The sequence below is a fragment of the Bos grunniens genome, chromosome 2 (genome assembly GCF_055505025.1).
Source record: "Bos grunniens cultivar Pamir isolate PY7600 chromosome 2, Bosgru_T2T1.0, whole genome shotgun sequence".
NCBI lineage: Eukaryota > Metazoa > Chordata > Mammalia > Artiodactyla > Bovidae > Bos > Bos grunniens.
Genome location: NC_141166.1, coordinates 30513511 through 30530332, shown reverse-complemented (window position 1 = coordinate 30530332; position 16822 = coordinate 30513511). Strand labels below are relative to the sequence as shown.

The 16822-nt window shown below is 55.0% G+C and overlaps 3 protein-coding genes across 8 annotated transcripts in view; 2 read left to right on the top strand and 1 right to left on the bottom strand.

Annotated features, from left to right (window-relative positions):
- Positions 1-5406: 5406 nt before the first annotated feature.
- GPBAR1 (G protein-coupled bile acid receptor 1) lies at positions 5407-8619 on the top strand. Of its 4 annotated transcripts, none has more exons than XM_086340530.1 (3): positions 5407-5598; positions 6397-6487; positions 7435-8619. In XM_086340530.1, the coding sequence occupies exon 3, from the start codon at positions 7480-7482 to the stop codon at positions 8467-8469; it is 990 nt and encodes a 329-aa protein (XP_086196656.1). In that variant the 5' UTR covers positions 5407-5598; positions 6397-6487; positions 7435-7479; the 3' UTR covers positions 8470-8619. The 4 variants fall into 4 exon arrangements, with proteins under 4 accessions (XP_086196656.1, XP_086196645.1, XP_086196635.1 ...); XM_086340519.1 differs by having other exon boundaries at positions 6397-6517; XM_086340509.1 differs by having other exon boundaries at positions 6397-6556.
- A 361-nt stretch (positions 8620-8980) lies between these two features.
- On the bottom strand, positions 8981-13883 carry AAMP (angio associated migratory cell protein). Of its 2 annotated transcripts, none has more exons than XM_086340401.1 (11): positions 13712-13883; positions 13077-13232; positions 12315-12434; positions 11660-11799; positions 11261-11405; positions 10898-10981; positions 10684-10799; positions 10423-10526; positions 10201-10291; positions 9891-10045; positions 8981-9470 (listed from the first exon to the last, which is right to left on the bottom strand). In XM_086340401.1, the coding sequence occupies exons 1-11, from the start codon at positions 13830-13832 to the stop codon at positions 9395-9397; spliced, it is 1308 nt and encodes a 435-aa protein (XP_086196527.1). In that variant the 5' UTR covers positions 13833-13883; the 3' UTR covers positions 8981-9394. The 2 variants fall into 2 exon arrangements, with proteins under 2 accessions (XP_086196527.1, XP_086196534.1); XM_086340408.1 differs by having other exon boundaries at positions 13077-13229.
- A 380-nt stretch (positions 13884-14263) lies between these two features.
- The window catches only part of PNKD (PNKD metallo-beta-lactamase domain containing), a 72853-nt gene continuing 70294 nt past the window's right edge, over positions 14264-16822 (top strand). Inside the window, exons 1-3 of one of the 2 annotated variants that reach the window (XM_086340431.1) lie at positions 14264-14355; positions 15107-15275; positions 16392-16766. In XM_086340431.1, the coding sequence (XP_086196557.1) occupies positions 14289-14355; positions 15107-15275; positions 16392-16584 (429 nt within the window). In that variant the 5' untranslated portion in view covers positions 14264-14288 and the 3' untranslated portion in view covers positions 16585-16766. Of the gene's footprint in view, positions 14356-15106; positions 15276-16391; positions 16767-16822 lie in introns of those variants that run through there. The other variant, XM_086340418.1, reaches the window with a different exon arrangement.

The window sequence follows — 16822 nt, the reverse complement described above, 5'->3', positions numbered from 1 at the left end:
TTTTAATTTGTCTCCATCAAGTTCATTGTTTCAGACTGGTTTGAAACTGTCAATGAATTGTGAAATCTGATATTTCCCCAACAATTATGAGGTATTTGTAGATTAACTGCAGTTGTAAGAAACAGTGCTGAAATCCTGTAATACAATATAATTGCCAGGAGGAAGCTGATGTTAACACCATCACAACCTTACTCATATTTCCCCAGTTGTACATGCAGCTCATCTGTGTGTGTGTGTGTTGTTTCCTGTGTGTTTTTTTTTTCACATATGTGACTTCATCTTCAGTGTTTTAAAATGGAATAGTAGATGCTGTTGTGTCATATATGCTGAGTACATCACTCCTATTATAGGTAAGTACTGATTCTGAAATATGTCTTAGTTGTGGACATACTGACTAGGTCATAAAAATGTCTTTACTGTGGGTCATGGTCAGATTTGAAGGGACAGGTCGTTTAGTCATCAAAACTTCACTTTACTCTTTGTAAATGAGATCCTGGAAAGCTCAGGATCAGTTATGTTCCCATGCCCTCAACAAACAAGTGCCCTGGAGAGTGCTGTCCCCTTGGGGAGGCCAACCATGACCTGCAGTGGAGAGAGTTCACTGCCAAGGCTTCCCCGTGTTCTCCTGGGATGCGGCCCCTCATCACCTACTGCTGGTGGATGGAAAACTGGGCTAAGTTAGATCTGTTAGGAGACAGTGACATAGCTGTGCTCTGTACCCCTGTGTAAGGGGTTTGTGAAGGTAATTTTGCTAGAAGGTGTGTTTGCCATCCTGCTGAGTTTCAAACAAATCTCCTTAGTAAGTTGGAACTCAACTGTATTTTGCCAATAATGGAGATTGGATTCCTGAAAAGTGCTGTAAATGGCAAAACCAAAATTGCTTAGAAGATACAGAGTTAGGAGGAGAAGAGGCATTAAGTACTTTTTACAGCAGTAAACCGTAAGGAATTGTCTTAATTCCAAGACTTGATCAGCATAAAAACTCATACTGATGAAAACCCCCTCCAAACTGGCTCCTTTGTCTACATCTGTTTCCAGGGCACACTTAACTCGTTCTCAAGGGCCCGCCTTCACCGTTATGGACAAAGGCCCACTGTAACTTCAGCCAGAGCCCATTGGAGGAGGACTTCAGCACACTGAGGATGTGGGCTGGGGAAAATGGGATCTAATCTCAGTGCTGATTTGCTCCTTTGCCCAAAGGTCCATGCCTGGGAGGTGTAGATGAGCTGGGGTGTAAACTGGAGAGTTTCAAAAATGTTTTTTCTCCAATGCGGGGAAACCCAGGTTCGATCCCTGGCCTGGGAAGATCCCCTGGAGAAGGAAATGGCAACCCACTCCAGTATTCTTGCCTGAAGAATCCCATGGACGGAGGAGCTTGGTAGGCTACAGTCCACGGGGTCGAAAAGAGTCGGACACGACTGAGTGACTTCACTTTCCACTTAATAGCTATGTGACTGAGTAGATTTCTTAATCTGAGCACCAGTGGCCTCATCTTTGGTTGGACATGACTCCACCTATCTCACCGGGCTCTTAAAAGGAATAAACAACAGATAAGTACCTATCACATCAGATCAGATCAGTCGCTCAGTCGTGTCCGACTCTTTGCGACCCCATAAATCGCAGCACGCCAGGCCTCCCTGTCCATCACCAACTCCTGGAGTTCACACAGACTCACGTCCATCGAGTCAGTGATGCCATCCAGCCATCTCATCCTCTGTTGTCCCCTTCTCCTCTTGCCCCCAATCCCTCCCAGCATCAGAGTCTTTTCCAATGAATCAAGTAGGCATTTATAATGAGTGAAAAAGTTGGCTTAAAACTCAACATTCAGAAAACTAAAAGATCATGGCATCTGGTCCCATCACTTCATGGCAAAACAGTGACAGACTTTATTTTTGGGGGGCTCCAAAATGGTGACTGCAGCCATGAAATTAAGATGCTTGCTCCTTGGAAGAAAAGTTATGACCAACTTAGCATATTAAAAAGCAGAGACATTACTTTGCCAACAAAGGTCCATCTAGTCAAAGCTATGGTTTTTCTAGTAGTCATGTATGGATGTGAGAGTTGGACTGAAAAGAAGGTAAGTGCTGAAGAATTGATGCTTTTGAACTGTGGTTTTGGAGAAGACTCTTGAGAGTCCCTCGGACACCAAGGAGATCCAACCAGTCCATGCTAAAGGAAGTCAGTCCTGATTATTCATTGGAAGGACTGAGGCTGAAGCTGAAACTCCAATACTTTGGCCACCTAATGCGAAGAACTGACTCATTTGAAAAGACCCTGATGCTGGGAAAGATTGAAGGTGGGAAGAGAAGGGGACGACAGAGGATGAGATGGTTGGATGGTATCACCGACTCAATGGAGATAAGTTTGAGTAAACTCTAGGAGTTGGTGATGGACAGGGAGGCCTGGCATGCTGCAGTCCATGGGGTCGCAAAGAGTCGAACACTGCTGAGCAACTGAACTGAACTGACTGATAATGTCTATAATTAGAGTTGATAATGCTTTTTAATAAATCTTAGTTCCATTCTTACACTCCCAAGGGGATCAGAAGGGGCAGCATAAATCAAGGTTATTCTGCTTTGGGGTTATTCAGGTCCTCCCCCAAGATGGTGATATTTTTTGCTGGTGGCCCTCATACTGCAGTTTGAGGTGAGGAAGGTGTTGGTGGGTATCTCCCAAGTCTGGAGAAAGTAGGACCTGGGGAAGCTAAAATCCAGGAGCTTGGTGGGAAGACGACGTTAACAGAAAGTGGATAAGTGGACGTGTGGAACCAGAGGGCGGGAAATTGAAGCCAGGAAGAGGAAGTAACACCAGCTACTGTGTCAGCCCACATACCCAGAGCTGCTTCTCCTCTGTTACCATTTCAGTTCCTTCAGCCTCGTTCAAAGTAGGCCAGATGGACCCTCAGCCTAAGCCCAGCAGCCACAGAGGCCCTAGACCCAAAGCCTGGGTCCATTCTGGGGACTCAGAATTCTGAGTTCAAGCAATGCTGCCCCCTTCTGGGGATTGCTAAAAGCACTGTTAAATTTCTGTGAGAGATCTGTCATTTATCCCTAAGGGGAAGGACCAGTGTCCTCTGCTCATACAGCTGACTTAGGGCTTCCTCAGTCTTGGTCATAGTATTGCGCCCACAACCCTCCAGAGACCCCCAGGGGCTCGTCTGCTGTTGCATCTGGGGAGGGTTGAACAGTTCCATAGCCACTCATCACCCCTTTGCCTCTGTTCATCCAGTCAGTGAGTACTCACCACCAAGTCCCAGACACCCAGGGTCAACAGAAAAGTTAAATACCCAGGAGAACAGAGTGACAAAGGAGACCCAGGTGCATTTCCTGCCCCTGTCCACATCGGGCATCGTGGTAACAGGCTGGACCTAAGGAGAGAAGGGGGACGGGTGGGGACTCTAGGGCCCGAAGAGTCAGCCGATGGGAGCATCTGAAGACTGCCTGCATCAGAGCCCTCCCGTGAGCAAAGGAGAGAAGGCTGTGGATGAGTCAGTCCCAGGGATTGATGGAACAGAGGAACCAGATGATCAAGGCAGGAGGAAACAGCTGAGTGGAAGATAGAGCCCAGGCTGCCCGGCTCCTGCTCCCAGAGTTGTTCTTTACACGTCATCCCACACACTGTTTAGACAGAGCAGCGGAGAAGAAACACAGACATCCTGGAGGCTGCCGGGAGGAGGCCAGGGTTGGGAACAGAAGGTCTGTTTATTCTTGGCAGTCCAGTATCCAAGGGGCCCCACTCCCACTTCTGTCCAGACCCCAGTCTGAACTCTCCCAGAGCCTCTTGACTTCTGCCCAACCAGAGAGCGTGGGGCTGGGAGCCATCCCCTGGAACGCTGCGTCCTCCTAGCCCCCAGCTCCCTAGAGGACAGGTCTGAGACTGGATGCTTCTCCCACTTTTTGTCCAGAGACCCTTCTCTCCAGGACCCCTGACTGCCGTGCAGAGTTGGCAGAGCCAGACCTGTCAGGCCTCCCGCCCTTTGGGCCCAGGTCGTCCTGGGAGAGGGCAGAGGACCCCTTGCTCCATCTTCATGTGCTCTTGAACAAGAAAGCTTTTCCTAATGTCTAACCTCCAGCTTTCTTGCTGAAGTTTTAGCCTGTTTCCTCCCATTTCAGGTCTCAAGAAAATGTAACTGCTTCTCTCCCTCTCCCCAAAGTTACACTTGACACAAGGTGGAAATCAGGGCTTCCTGGCCTTGAACTTGCCCTTCCTCTCACTCAGTTTCCTGTGTTTCCTTGTGGAGTGAAAGTGTCATTACCCTCTTGCTATTCACAAGCTCTTCATCCGCTTATTTCAATGGAATTCTCAGAGGGGACGTGCAGAAAAGGCCAGAAGTTCCTCTCATTGACTGCTTCTGTGCCAACCACTGACCCAAGTCCTTATTACACTTTTTTTTGCCCACACCACGTGGCTTGTGGGATATACCCCAACTAGGGATTGAACCTGTGCCCCTGTAGTTGAAGGGTGGAGTCTTAACCCCTGGACCTCCAGGGAAGTCTCCCCACATTTTCTCATTTAGTCTCACAATAGATGAAAATGGTACGAGCCCCCATTTTACAGATGAGGAAACTGAGGTAAGAAAATCTAAAAATTTGTTCAAGTTTACACAGCCAGTAAAATAGGATCCAAGTAGGATTCTGAGATTTAAACCCAGGCCTTCTGATTCAATCACTGGCTGTTTCTTAGTCTTCATGGAGGAGGAAAGAAGGATGTCATTTTTTGAGACCCCTCCCCCTGTTAGGTGTCCGGCAGTGGGGTGTATGCAGTTACGTATATTATCCCATAAGACTCCTGGCAACACTGACTGATGGTTTGCCTTGTTCCCATTTTACAGGTGAGAAAATAGAGGTCCAGAGATAGCTTGCCCAAGAGCCATTCATGCCTCAGCCCAAAACGTGACTCACAAAGTAATTGAGAAAAGTGCGGAATGAACCCAGATTCTAGGAGGCAAGGCTGGCTTTATAAGCTGAAAGTTCCCATCAGGTAATAGGAAGGGGAGATAGCAAGGATTCTCGCGTTCCAAAGGCCCCCACCACCGCCACCATCAGACTGTACTCAGCAGAGTGGCAGAATTACAGAGCTGGATGCGCTATCAGCTGGCTGGCCACTGATATATTTATAAAATGTAAATATATCAGCCGGGAGATGGGGAGGATAGACTAAATCATTGTTCACTAACTGGAATGCATTTCTCAGATTAGCTAACCAGCAGCAGGCCAGAGAGCTCCAAGCTGCCTCCTTGGAGCCAAGCTATGTCCAGTGGCTGGAGACAGGGCCACTGGTATGGGAGGAAGACGTGGAGGGCGCCCAGGGGAAAGGGGAGGAAGCCTTCCCAGCACAGCAGCTCAGGGTGTGTCGGGCCCCACCCCCAGAGGCGGGGCCAGGCTGGGTCCCACCAGCCTCAGCTCCATCCCAGGCGAGGGCAGAGCCAGGGCAGCAGAGAGCTGGGGGCCCTGCTGTCTCCACACAGTGGAGGTACCATGACCTCAACGGTCAGGACACCAGACGTCGCCAGAAGCCCTGCAGCGCTGGCTGGGACAACTCCCTGACACTCGGAGGGGAGCCCAGGCTGGGCAAGCCACATCTGTCACCTACAGTCATGTGAGTAGCTACCTAACCCTAGCCCCCACCCGGCCCCCGGGCCACACCTGGAGACCTCAGCCGCAGGGCCTGAAGAGGCCTTGCACCCAGCCCAAGCCACCCGAGCCTCCATATTGTGACTGCCAAGAAGTCCCCCCACCCCCAGGGCTGACCCTGCCTTTCTTGCTGCTCTGGTGGAGGTGGGGTGGGAGACTCACTCCCAGCGAAGAGCTGGGAGTGCCAGCCCGCGACTCCAGAGTCCAGGTTTGAAGTCTCAGGTCCCTGAGATCTCCTGGGGTTTGAACAAGTTAACAGTGTGGGGATGAAGGGGAACAGAAACCAGAGGGCCGCTGGAAGGGAAAGATGTTCCCAGCAGAGGGCACTGGGGGACACTGAGAAAGAGGAACCAGGCTGAGGGTAAAGGGGTGCAACGGCCTGGTGGAACTGGGGGAGCTGGGAATAGAAGCGGTAGCATCTCCTGTGCTCAGGGTGGCCTTGAGGCCCTTCGACCCTCTGACCCAGGGGAGGGGGCAGGTAGGAATCCTTCCCTTATTGACTTTGATCCTAGCAACAGCAGCTGCTCCCCTGTTGACAGAAGCAGGAGTTTCCCACAGGGCCCAGGCAGGATACCCCCTCCCTCATCCCCATGATGTGGCGGCAGGGCCAGGGCATGGGAGGACTGGGACAGGTCAGAGCCACGGAAAGGCCAGGCGCTGCCCAGCAGCTCCCCCTCCATCTCTGGGCTCACTTCAGCCCCCCTTGCCCTCCACACTCACTGCCAACCTTCCCCCTCACTCAGCAGCTCTTCCCCTCCTCCAGTTCCCAGGAAAGGCCGGTTGCTAGCTGCTAGCCTGGTGCGGACGTCAAGTTTATGGGCTGGAAGTCCTACCCGGAGGCTGCTCACTGAAGTGTAACCAGCCACAAGGCGGATGGAAGGGAGGTGCTGGGGACAGGGCAACCCCTTGGTGCTGCTAACTCAGTGAGCCCTGCCTCAGACTGACTTCTGCCCCACCCCACCCCCACCCCCACCCCCAATCCTTAGTAACCTACCACTTTTTAAGACACTGATGCCAACCAGCCTGCAAGCATCTGAAGACAGGGATCACTCTCCACTCTCCCACCCCTCCCCACCCAACCCCAGCCCTAGCCCCTAGTCCAGGGCCCGCCCATGGCCCAAAAAAGGCTGTCAGCTGTTGGCTGGCCAGAGGATCACTACACACCAGCCAGACTCCATCCTATCCCTTTAGCTGATTTAGACGCCTCACCTGGTGGAGGCAGGGATGGTCCAAATGCTGTGGGGACGGGTGTGTCTAACCAGAGGCATAAACACAGCTGCCCAGAGAGGGTCAGGCAGGTAACAGAAATGGGGAAAGGGCTGGGTGGGGACTGTGGGGAGCTTTCTGAAGGCAGTGACAGTGCAACTCTAGCTGGTTGCTACTACATAGGCCCTGATTGTTTTTTTTAACCAAAAATATGAATTTTTATGTAAATTTTAATTGGCAATTCATTGGAGGAAAAATGTGTATCAGCAAACAGGATATGGTCCACAGTGCATTGGTCTCCAACCTCTAGATAGCTTCCCTGGTGGTTTAGAGGTAAAGAAATCCGCCTGCCAATGCAGGAGACGCGGGTTCAGTCCCTGACTGGGGAATAGCTCAATAGTTCAATCGAGAAGGGACTAGCTACCCACTCCAGTATTCTGGCCTGGGAAATCCCACTGACAGAGAAGCCTGGTGACCTACAGTCCCTGGGGTCACAAAGAGTCCGACATGACTTAGCGACTAAACAACAACTTGCCGAGAGAGGACAGTGATCTGCAGCCCCATCCTAACTCCAGCCACCCCATCTTCCGTCCAGGCATGCCTGCTGCTGCTCCAGGTCTCCCCCGTCCCCAGGCCCAAGATGACATCCAACAGCACCAGGGAGGTGCCCAGCCCCGTTCCTGCAGGGGCCCTGGGGCTCTCCCTGGCCCTGGCAAGCCTCATCGTCGCTGCCAACCTGCTCCTGGCCGTGGGTATCGCCGGGGACCGCCGCCTGCGCAGCCCGCCCGCTGGCTGCTTCTTCCTGAGTCTTCTGCTGGCAGGGCTGCTCACGGGGCTGGCGCTGCCCGCGCTGCCCGTCCTATGGAGCCAGAGCCGCCGGGGCTACTGGTCCTGCCTCTTCCTCTACTTGGCTCCCAACTTCTGCTTCCTCTCCCTGCTCGCCAACCTCCTACTGGTGCACGGGGAGCGCTACATGGCCGTGCTGCGGCCCCTGCGGCCCCGTGGGAGCATGCGGCTGGCCCTGCTCCTCACCTGGGCTGCCCCCTTGCTCTTTGCCAGCCTGCCTGCCCTGGGCTGGAACCACTGGGCCCCTGGTGGCAACTGCAGCTCCCAGGCCGTCTTCCCAGCCCCCTACCTCTACCTCGAAATCTATGGGCTCCTGCTGCCGGCTGTGGGCGCGGCCGCCCTCCTCTCGGTCCGCGTGCTGGTCACTGCGCACCGCCAGCTGCAGGACATCCGCCGGCTGGAGCGGGCCGTGTGCCGCGGGGCGCCCTCGGCCCTGGCCCGAGCCCTCACCTGGCGGCAGGCCAGGGCACAGGCCGGGGCCACGTTGCTCTTCGGGCTGTGCTGGGGGCCCTACGTGGCCACCCTGCTGCTCTCTGTCCTGGCCTTTGAGCAGCGCCCGCCACTAGGGCCCGGAACTCTGCTGTCCCTCATCTCACTGGGCAGCGCCAGTGCGGCGGCCGTGCCCGTGGCCATGGGGCTGGGTGATCAGCGCTATACAGGCCCCTGGAGGGTGGCCGCCCAGAAGTGGCTCCGGATGCTGCGGGGCAGACCGCAGAGCAGTCCTGGTCCCAGCACCGCCTACCATACCAGCAGCCAAAGCAGCGTGGACCTTGACTTGAACTAGAGGGAGGGCCTCTGCTCATTCCAATTAGAAGCATCCATCCATCTTGGCTCCCAAGCCCGTCTCCACATGTCCCCACAGATCTGGATCATGGATCAGAGAGTGTCCCTGTATGACCCCACTCTGACTGAATAAAGCTCCCTTGGCCCAGGTGATGGTTATCTCATTCTGTGTCTTAGCCAAGGAGGGACAGGTGAACAGCTGGGGAAAGAACCTAGAGGATCCAGGGAGATTCCATGTCTTAGCCAGGGAGGGACAGGTGAACAGCTGGGGAAAGAACCTAGAGGATCCAGGGAGATTCCATGTCTCAGCCAGGGAGGGACAGGTGAACAGCTGGGGAAAGAACCTAGAGGATATATATCCAGGGAGATTCCTGGTAGGCAGGCAGTTGTAGGTGAGGGCGGTGAGTTGAGGAACCCTGAAATCCAGCAGAGGGGGAGGGTAGCAACACCCTGACATGCCCCTCACTGGTTCCTCCTCACGTCCAGCCACAAAATCCACACAGACACGTCTCTGGGAAGTATATTTTATTTACATTTTTAAAATCTGTTAACTAACATCTCTTTCTCCTTTCCACCCCCAGAGACTTGGGAAGGGAAAGAACGGGAACTTCAAAGACCTACTCTCCACATACAAACACACACCCCCATGGCTCACACCAGCAAAGGAAGTGAAAGAGAAAGAGGTCTGAACCTCCCTCTGAAGTATCCGCCAGGTCTGGGTGAGAGGGAGGGAGGGGGGGAAGGAGGAGCCCGAGGGGTGGGTTTCTTAAGAAAAGGAAGAGACAGAGAGGGAGCAAGTCAGTTTGAAGGGGTTGGAAAGTAGTCCGAGGCCCCTCCCCTCCTCTTCCCTCCTACCCGACCGCCTCTGCTGTGGGGGGTCTCCCTGCGCCCCCTCCACACCAGACACAAAGCAGACGCTGCAGCTGTTAGCGGTCAGGTCTCTGGACACAAAATACTTTTGCTTTGTGGTCTCCTGACGTGGTCACCACCAAGGAGGCATCTCTGTGGACAGAAAGCACGGTTGGAAAGGACTGGAGAACCTAAGGCCCACCCCAAGCCCACCACCCAGGGGCCCTTTGGGGGGCTCTTCCAGTGTATCCTCAACTCTAGACTGCTAGTGCCTGGCGCTGGGCTCACCAGCCCACATCCGGTGAACACTCCTGAAGCCAGCCATCAGCCTGAGGATCAGGGGAGAGCTGCCCGCATGGGGGAGGCAGTCCCAGCCCCTGAGCCCGAGAGTGAGATGAGAGGCCACACCATCAACAGAGGACGACTCCCACAGGCCCCCAGCACGGCTGCCTAGGCAGGCCCAGGCCTTGGGTCCCAGCTTCCTTTAGCAGCCCTCCCACACTTTAAGAGCCCCACATACTGCTCTCACCTTTCAAATACGCAGAGACCCTAGCCCATGCCAAATCCACTTACTTGCTGAGGGCAAAGTCCAGGATCTCGGCCGTGTGGCCCCGGTAGTCAGTAAGCAGGCGGCCAGTCCGAGCATCCCAGAGGCGCACGATGCCATCCAGGCTGCAAGTGTAAACCACGGCGGTGCCTGCCTCCCACAGCAGCTGCACAATGCCCGACTGCAGAAGGGTACACAGGAGCGAGGTGCGTCATGGGCCTCTGCTCCCAACTCTCAAGGAGGGAGGAGGGGATGATGGACCATAGGAAGGACTAGGCAGGAGCCATGTCTGCGGCAGATGCTCCCAGAGAACCTGGGCTTCCCCACAGCCTGTACCTGGTGCTGACACTGGTGCCTGAGGGTCTGTGTGGACAGGTCATAGATGGCCAAGGTCCCATCCAGGTAGCCAACAGCTGCCAGAGGCATCCTGGCAGAAGAGAGCATCATGAAGGCTCATGGGGGGACCTGCACTTGGCGCCCTCTGTCCTCCCTAGTCCCCAGCCCCCTCCCCCAAGCCCCCTGCTCATGTGTCCAGGCTGAGGCCGCGCTCACACTCACACACTGCAGAAGCCCAAGGACTCCACGGAGTTGGACTCACTCTCCTCCCCTTCTCCCAGGCTCGGCTGGGAGGCCACAGTCTCAGGTCTGAAAACGCCCACCACCTATGAGCCAGAGGAGAGGATCAGAAGAGGGCCTGGAAACATGATTCTCCAGTAAGAGAAGAAAGGCACTGGGGCAAGGAGGCTGACTGAAGAAAAAGAAGAAACGGAGATGCGGAAAGCAGAGGGCCCCACAGCCAGACTTCCAGGTCCCACTCACCTTGCCGGTGGTGGCACTGACAAGCTTGGCCTGGCAGTCCACAGAGCCAGTGAGGATCAGGCTGCCATCCTGGTTGGTGGCGACACAGGTCAGAGGGCCCTGGTGACCCTCGGTCCCTAGGATGAAGCAGGGAGGAAGTCAGGCTTCATCCTGACCCAGGTCTTGGCCCTTTCCCCACAAAAGCCTAGGTTAACACCTTCGCCACCTCCAGTACCTTTTAGTACGTGGATAGAGTTTCCCTGCTTCAGGTCCCAAATCCTGATGGTGCCATCTTCATAGCCAACTACAGCTCGCTTCCCTGAAGGATCAGAGATGCAGGTGAAGAGACGACAACCAGCACAGACACACCAGCACATCAGGCAAGAGAAGAGAGAGGCAGGCAAGGAAGCGAGGGAACAGACAGTGCCCCAGGGAAGACCCAGTTCCAGGTGAGAAAGGGGAAGCTGTTTGCTCTGGTCCTGGGAGGTCACTGCTCTCAACAGCAGACCTCGGAGTTTGCTGATCATGGCCCAGGAGGGTGCCAGGCATGTGTGGAACCCAGACCCCACCTGTCTACACTCAGGAATGCCGCTCTCACCATCAGGGAGGACTCGGCCACAGGTGGCCGGGCAGTTGGGGCCCTGGAAGGTCTTGCAGTCACCAGTCGGAACCTTCCACATCCAGGTGTTGCCATCAGCCGTGCCCGCCAGGAGGACAGGTGCCCGAGGGTGCCACTCCATCCACTGGGCAGGGACAAAGGCTCAACAAGGGTTCCCCTCAGCCCATCTCACCTAGGAGTCTGCCCCCAGAACCCCACCAAGCTCTCCCTGCTTCCGAGTCAGTGGGGACATCCCAGGGGACAGGCCCAGACACTCCTGCTGTCCCCTGGGAGAGCACTGGCTCAGAGCTGGCTTGATCCGTTCAAGGTGGTATGGGCCCCCGAGTTCTCCCCACTCCACCCGGCCCTCAGAGTTGAATCCCACTGTGACAATCTCACCTCTAGATCTCCTGCTTCAAAAGACCAGACCTCCTCCTTTGTGTCCACCTGCCACACTTTTAAAAGACCACTCATGTCTCCTGTGGCCACTAGGGTAGAGTCATGGCTGAAACCAGCACAAGTCACAGAGTCTTTATGGCCTGCAGAGAGTGGGCAGAAAGAGAAGAGAATGTCAGGGAACCTGGTGCTGGGGATACAGGACCCAGGTATCCGGCCCCCAGAAAGTACCAGCTGGGAAAAAAAGGATGAGTCCCCACAAAACAGGCAACCAAACTCAGAGCTGCTGCAGAAGCCCACTGCAGCAACCCCCAGCTCTCCCCAGGCAAAACACTACTGGGCCCCCACTTGACCATGTGTAGCCCAGACCTATGTCTTTCCCATTCTGTCCGCACCTCTGCCTGAAATATCCACAGCCTCCTTCCCACCCCCATTCTCCGCCACTAGTGTCGCCTCCTCCAGGTCTTTCCCTGACTCCCTCGGCCATTCAGTGTCTCCCTCCCCCACACCCACAAAAGACTAGGATATTCTTTGGGGCTCTTGGGCCAAGCATAGAGCTGGCAAAACAGGGGTCAATAAATGGCTGCTGGATGCATAACCACTGCAGGCCAGCCCCCTAAGACCTCCAAAGAGGCAGGACTTCACCGAGCTCCCTCACCTGCACACTCAAAGAGCAGTTCCCCATCGCTGAGCCTCCACACAAAGGCTTTGTCGTCTTCACCTCCTGTCACTGCCAAGGTGTTGGTCTTGGGGTCCAAGCTCACACAGAACACTGATGCTGTCCCAAGAGATATTCCAAGAGTAAGGAAGTGGGGATCCCACCTAGAGTCCTGTCCTTCAGGACCTTTGGGGAGCCCACCCCCCTTCCACCTAAAGCAACATGTCTTTCTTCCTGGAAAAGAAGGGTGCATTCAAGCTCTTCTAAGTTTCAAGCATTCGGTTGTTGGAGAAGTCCCTCCCCAGGACACATCGCTCTCCTGTACTCTTTCTTCCATTCACCCCACATTTCTGTGGTGGACAAGAGGAGGGAACGAGTGTAGGGCTTACAGTTCTCAGAGTGGGATGCCACCAGGTTGGGGGCTGAGTGAGGAAAGCCTGCGTTACTGGTTCCTTATCAAGAGTTAATATTTAAGAGGATTATCCAAAAGATGATCTAAAAGGTACTATTACCCCTAATTCAGAGTAAAGGAACTTTTATCAATGACAACTTTTTAAAAGGAAACTAAAGCCCAGAGACGTCAATAAAGATCATAAACAACCAAGTAGCAGAGACAGGATTTGAATCCAAGTGTGTCTCAACTGACTCCAGGAGCCAACAGCTCCTCCATCACAAAGGCAACATTTTCCCACCACTACATGGCGGATGATGTGCAAATGTCCACCTGGACTGAACTTAGGACAGCTCTCCCCAGGGACCTACCAGAATGCAATGCAAAAGTGACCTCGCTGTCGTCGGGGCCCTCCATGCTGCCGACCACCCCTTCCTGGGGTTCCAGGACCCAGCCCTCCTCGTTGCCCTCTTCTTCTTCCTCTTCCTCGAAGTCCACATCTTCCATCTCCTGGACCAGATCGTCTGCTTTGGGGAGAGGGTTAACAGACGGTGTGCGGCAGGCGGGAAGAGGGATGGCAAGTGTGGGGAGGCCCGAGGCTGGGGTGGTCATGTGGCGAGAGGGCAAGGTGAGGTCAGACAGGAGGGGTGAAGCGGGGGGTGAGAGGCGGCAGGGAGGAGGGGGCGTGCAGAACGGAGGACCGGAGAGCTCTGAGGACCTGGGGTTGGCCAGAGACCGTGTGGGAAGGGAGGGCCGAGGGAATGATGGGAAGGGGGTGTGTGAGGGGAAGGGCCAGGGGAGGCGTCAGGGGAACCCCCACCCCGGGCCAGGCCTGAAAATTAAGTGTGGGGTTGGGGGAGAGGGGAAGGGCGAAGGAGGTAGGTAGGAATGACAGGTGAGGTGGGGTGGGGTGGGGTGGGGTAGGGAGCAGAGGGGGGAAAACCCGGGGTCAAAGGCCAGGGGTAAGAGCCTCTTGTCCCATGGCCTGAGGATCCGCAGCTCTTACCCGGGTCCGGCGGACCAGGATCCAGTTCTACCACCTCGATAATCTCTTCATCACCATGGAAGCTTAGAGTCTCCAACGGGGGGGTGTCAGCAGCGGCCCCGCTCTCGGATTCGGACTCCATGCGGCGCAAGCGGCGGACCCACTTCTCTGGGCCCAAACGCCTCCCAGAGTCAGCTCTGCGCGACGACGCGGAACTCGAGCCCCTCCTCCCGGGAGGAAGTAGGCGTAGGCGACTCCCCGGCAGGGAGAGCGACGGCCTCTTGACCAATAGCGAAAGGGGTGGACCGGCTGAGTCACCAATCACAAGGCAAAAGTGGGAGACGAGGCCGAGGCGTGGCGAGGAGAACCCAAACTCCGCCCAACCTGACTCCGCCCCCAACAGGAGGGAAACAAGCGAGCGTGCGCGCTTCCGGGGCTCTCCTGGGAAGAGTAGTTCTCCTGGGTCCGCTGCTTGGGCTTCTGGGAGTTGTAGTTTCTGATCTGTAGGCCGGACGGATACAGCGGGAGAGGCCCCTTACGCAAACTACAATTCCCAGCGGGGACTGCGGTGAAGGGGGGGTGGGATTGGGATCTGAACATGGCGGCGGTGGTAGCTGCTACGGCGCTGAAGGGCCGGGGGGCGAGAAATGCCCGCGTCCTCCGGGGTAAGGAGAGGGACCCCGGGGAGGGCAGGACTGGAGGGGATACCCTTTTTTTCACATCCCGCTAAGCTGTAGCAGGAGTTCAGGGCTGTCGATTGCTGTCCGCATCCCTCTGCAGGATTTTAAAGAGTCTGGGGGCTAAAAGGTGCTCTTTAAAAGTCAACCAGTCCATCCCTCAGCCTACGACACCTCTGGGGTCTTGCACGGAAAGGGAGCCTCAAGGAAGCCTTTTAGACTCCCGCGCTCCAGGTGTTTAACACTCACCGCAGTGCAGAGGAAAAGAGCCCTGGGCTTCTGGAGGCTTGGGTTCTAGCCCCGGATAATTAGCAGTTTGACCTTGGGCGAAGCAATTCGTCTCTTGGGGCTTCAGTTTCCTCTTCTATAAAGTGAGGGGATGGAGTAGAATACCTTTAAGCTCCCCCTCCAGTGCTAACATTCTGCAGTTTGCAAGCCATGTCTCGGATTTTCTTTCATACGTCTCACGCGAGCCCCACTGCAGTCCCTTCACATCCTGAGGTCTGAGGAGATGAAGAACAGCGAAGCTTGCTCTCCCGGCACCAGGGTGATGAGCCCGCAGTGACGTGGAAGCGGCTTTCAAAGGTGCCACCTCGATGGCGATTTTCCCATTTCCCTCTGGACTCTCCCAGGCACCTGTTACTCCAAACTGCAGTCACTCCCCTTCCTCAGATCTCAACCACTCTTCCCTAGGCTTTCTTCTCTTCTCTTAGCTGACCTTCTTTGCCTCCATTCACAGGGATTCTCTCAGGAGCCACTGCTAACAAGGCTTCCCAGAACAGGAGTCGGGCACTGCAAAGCCACAGCTCCCCAGAGTGCAAGGAGGAGCCTGAGCCCCTCTCCCCTGAGCTGGAATACATCCCCAGAAAGAGGGGCAAGAACCCCATGAAAGCTGTGGGACTAGCCTGGTAAGTTTTAACTAACTCTTTGCCCACCAATGGGGAGTGGCACCAGGGGCGGGTGGGACCCACAAACTTCTCCAAGTGTCAGGTGATGAACTGAATCCAGGGTTGCCGGGACAGAATGGCTGGGTGTGAGGACTGGAACCTCAGAGGACTGGAGCAGGGGAGGGAGGTGGCAAAGTCTGAACTGGAGAGAGAGTGGGTTTTCTGTGCGCTGAGCTGAGCTAATCTGATTCAGATTTCGGTCTATGACCTCATCCTCTCTTTTGGGAGCTTGGGGCAGGACCCAATTGAGGTTTTAATTGAGATCATGCAAGATTATGTTAGTTATACAGTAGCAGCACCTGTAAGATGTTCAGTGCATTGTTATTTGGATTTGATTCTGATCTTAATACATTGTTGTTCAGTCGCTCAGTCGTGTCCGAGTCTTTGCAACCCCATGGACTGGAGCTTGCCAGGCTTGAGCAGTATTAAAAGCAGGGAGAAATTAATTTTTTTTTCCGGCACCCGAGGTGTGCCAGTCCTTTACTGTGTATTGTTTTAGTCTTTCTGAGATAAATAGGACATCCCTATTTTACAGAGGAGGGAACTGAGGCTCAGAGCTGGGTTTTCACCAGGTCTTATAACTCCACGCCCTTTCCCCACGCCAAGTGCCTCCCACATAGCAGTTGCTCATGTTAAGGAGAATCAGGGATGGGGTGTGGGGCAGTTTAGGCAGAGGGAACTTTTGCCAAGACTTGGAGAGGGAAAGAGGATGGGCTGTCCGGAGAACCCTGCACAGTTGTTAGGGCAGGCTGGCAGGGCTCATGCTAAGGAGTGTCAGACTAAAGGGAAAAAGAATGACAAGGTGGGCAGAGACCCAACCACAAGGCCTTTTGTGCTGTGCCTAGAGTTTGGTGGACTTGGCCGGGAAGTGATGGAGAGCTGTTGCGGGGTTTTGAGCAGGGCAGTGGCAGGATCCGATTCGCGCGGAGCCTTCCAGCAGCCAGCACTGAGGCTGAATAAATGCGAGTAGCATTACAGTGTTGGTGCAGTTGATGAAGCTGGAATGAGGTTCTGCCCAGCTCCTCTGGCTGAGGCTTGGCCCCTCCCCAAATCCCACGCACATCTCCCCACCCCTAGGGCCATCGGCTTCCCCTGTGGTATCCTCCTCTTCATCCTCACCAAGCGGGAAGTGGACAAGGACCGTTTGAAGCAGATGAAGGCTCGGCAGAACATGCGGGCATCCAACACGGGCGAGTATGAGAGCCAGAGGTTCAGGGCCTCCTCCCGTCATGCCCCATCTCCTGAAGCTGGGTCGGGGGTGCAGTCCTGAGGAGCACTGCAGCCCTCCCCTAAACTCTATTGACTGTGGCCTACAGACTGTCCAGTCCTTTCTGGTCCTTGCCTCTGAGGCCCACCAGAGGGCGCACGAAGCCCAGGCTCCTGCCAGCCCCATTCCTCCTGAAAACCCAGCCAAAGGCAAATAAAGTTACCGAGTGTCTGAGTGGAAAGGAACCCGGACTGGGTTTGTGAGTCCCCTGGGATGGGAGGGGCACAGGGTGGGGTTGGTT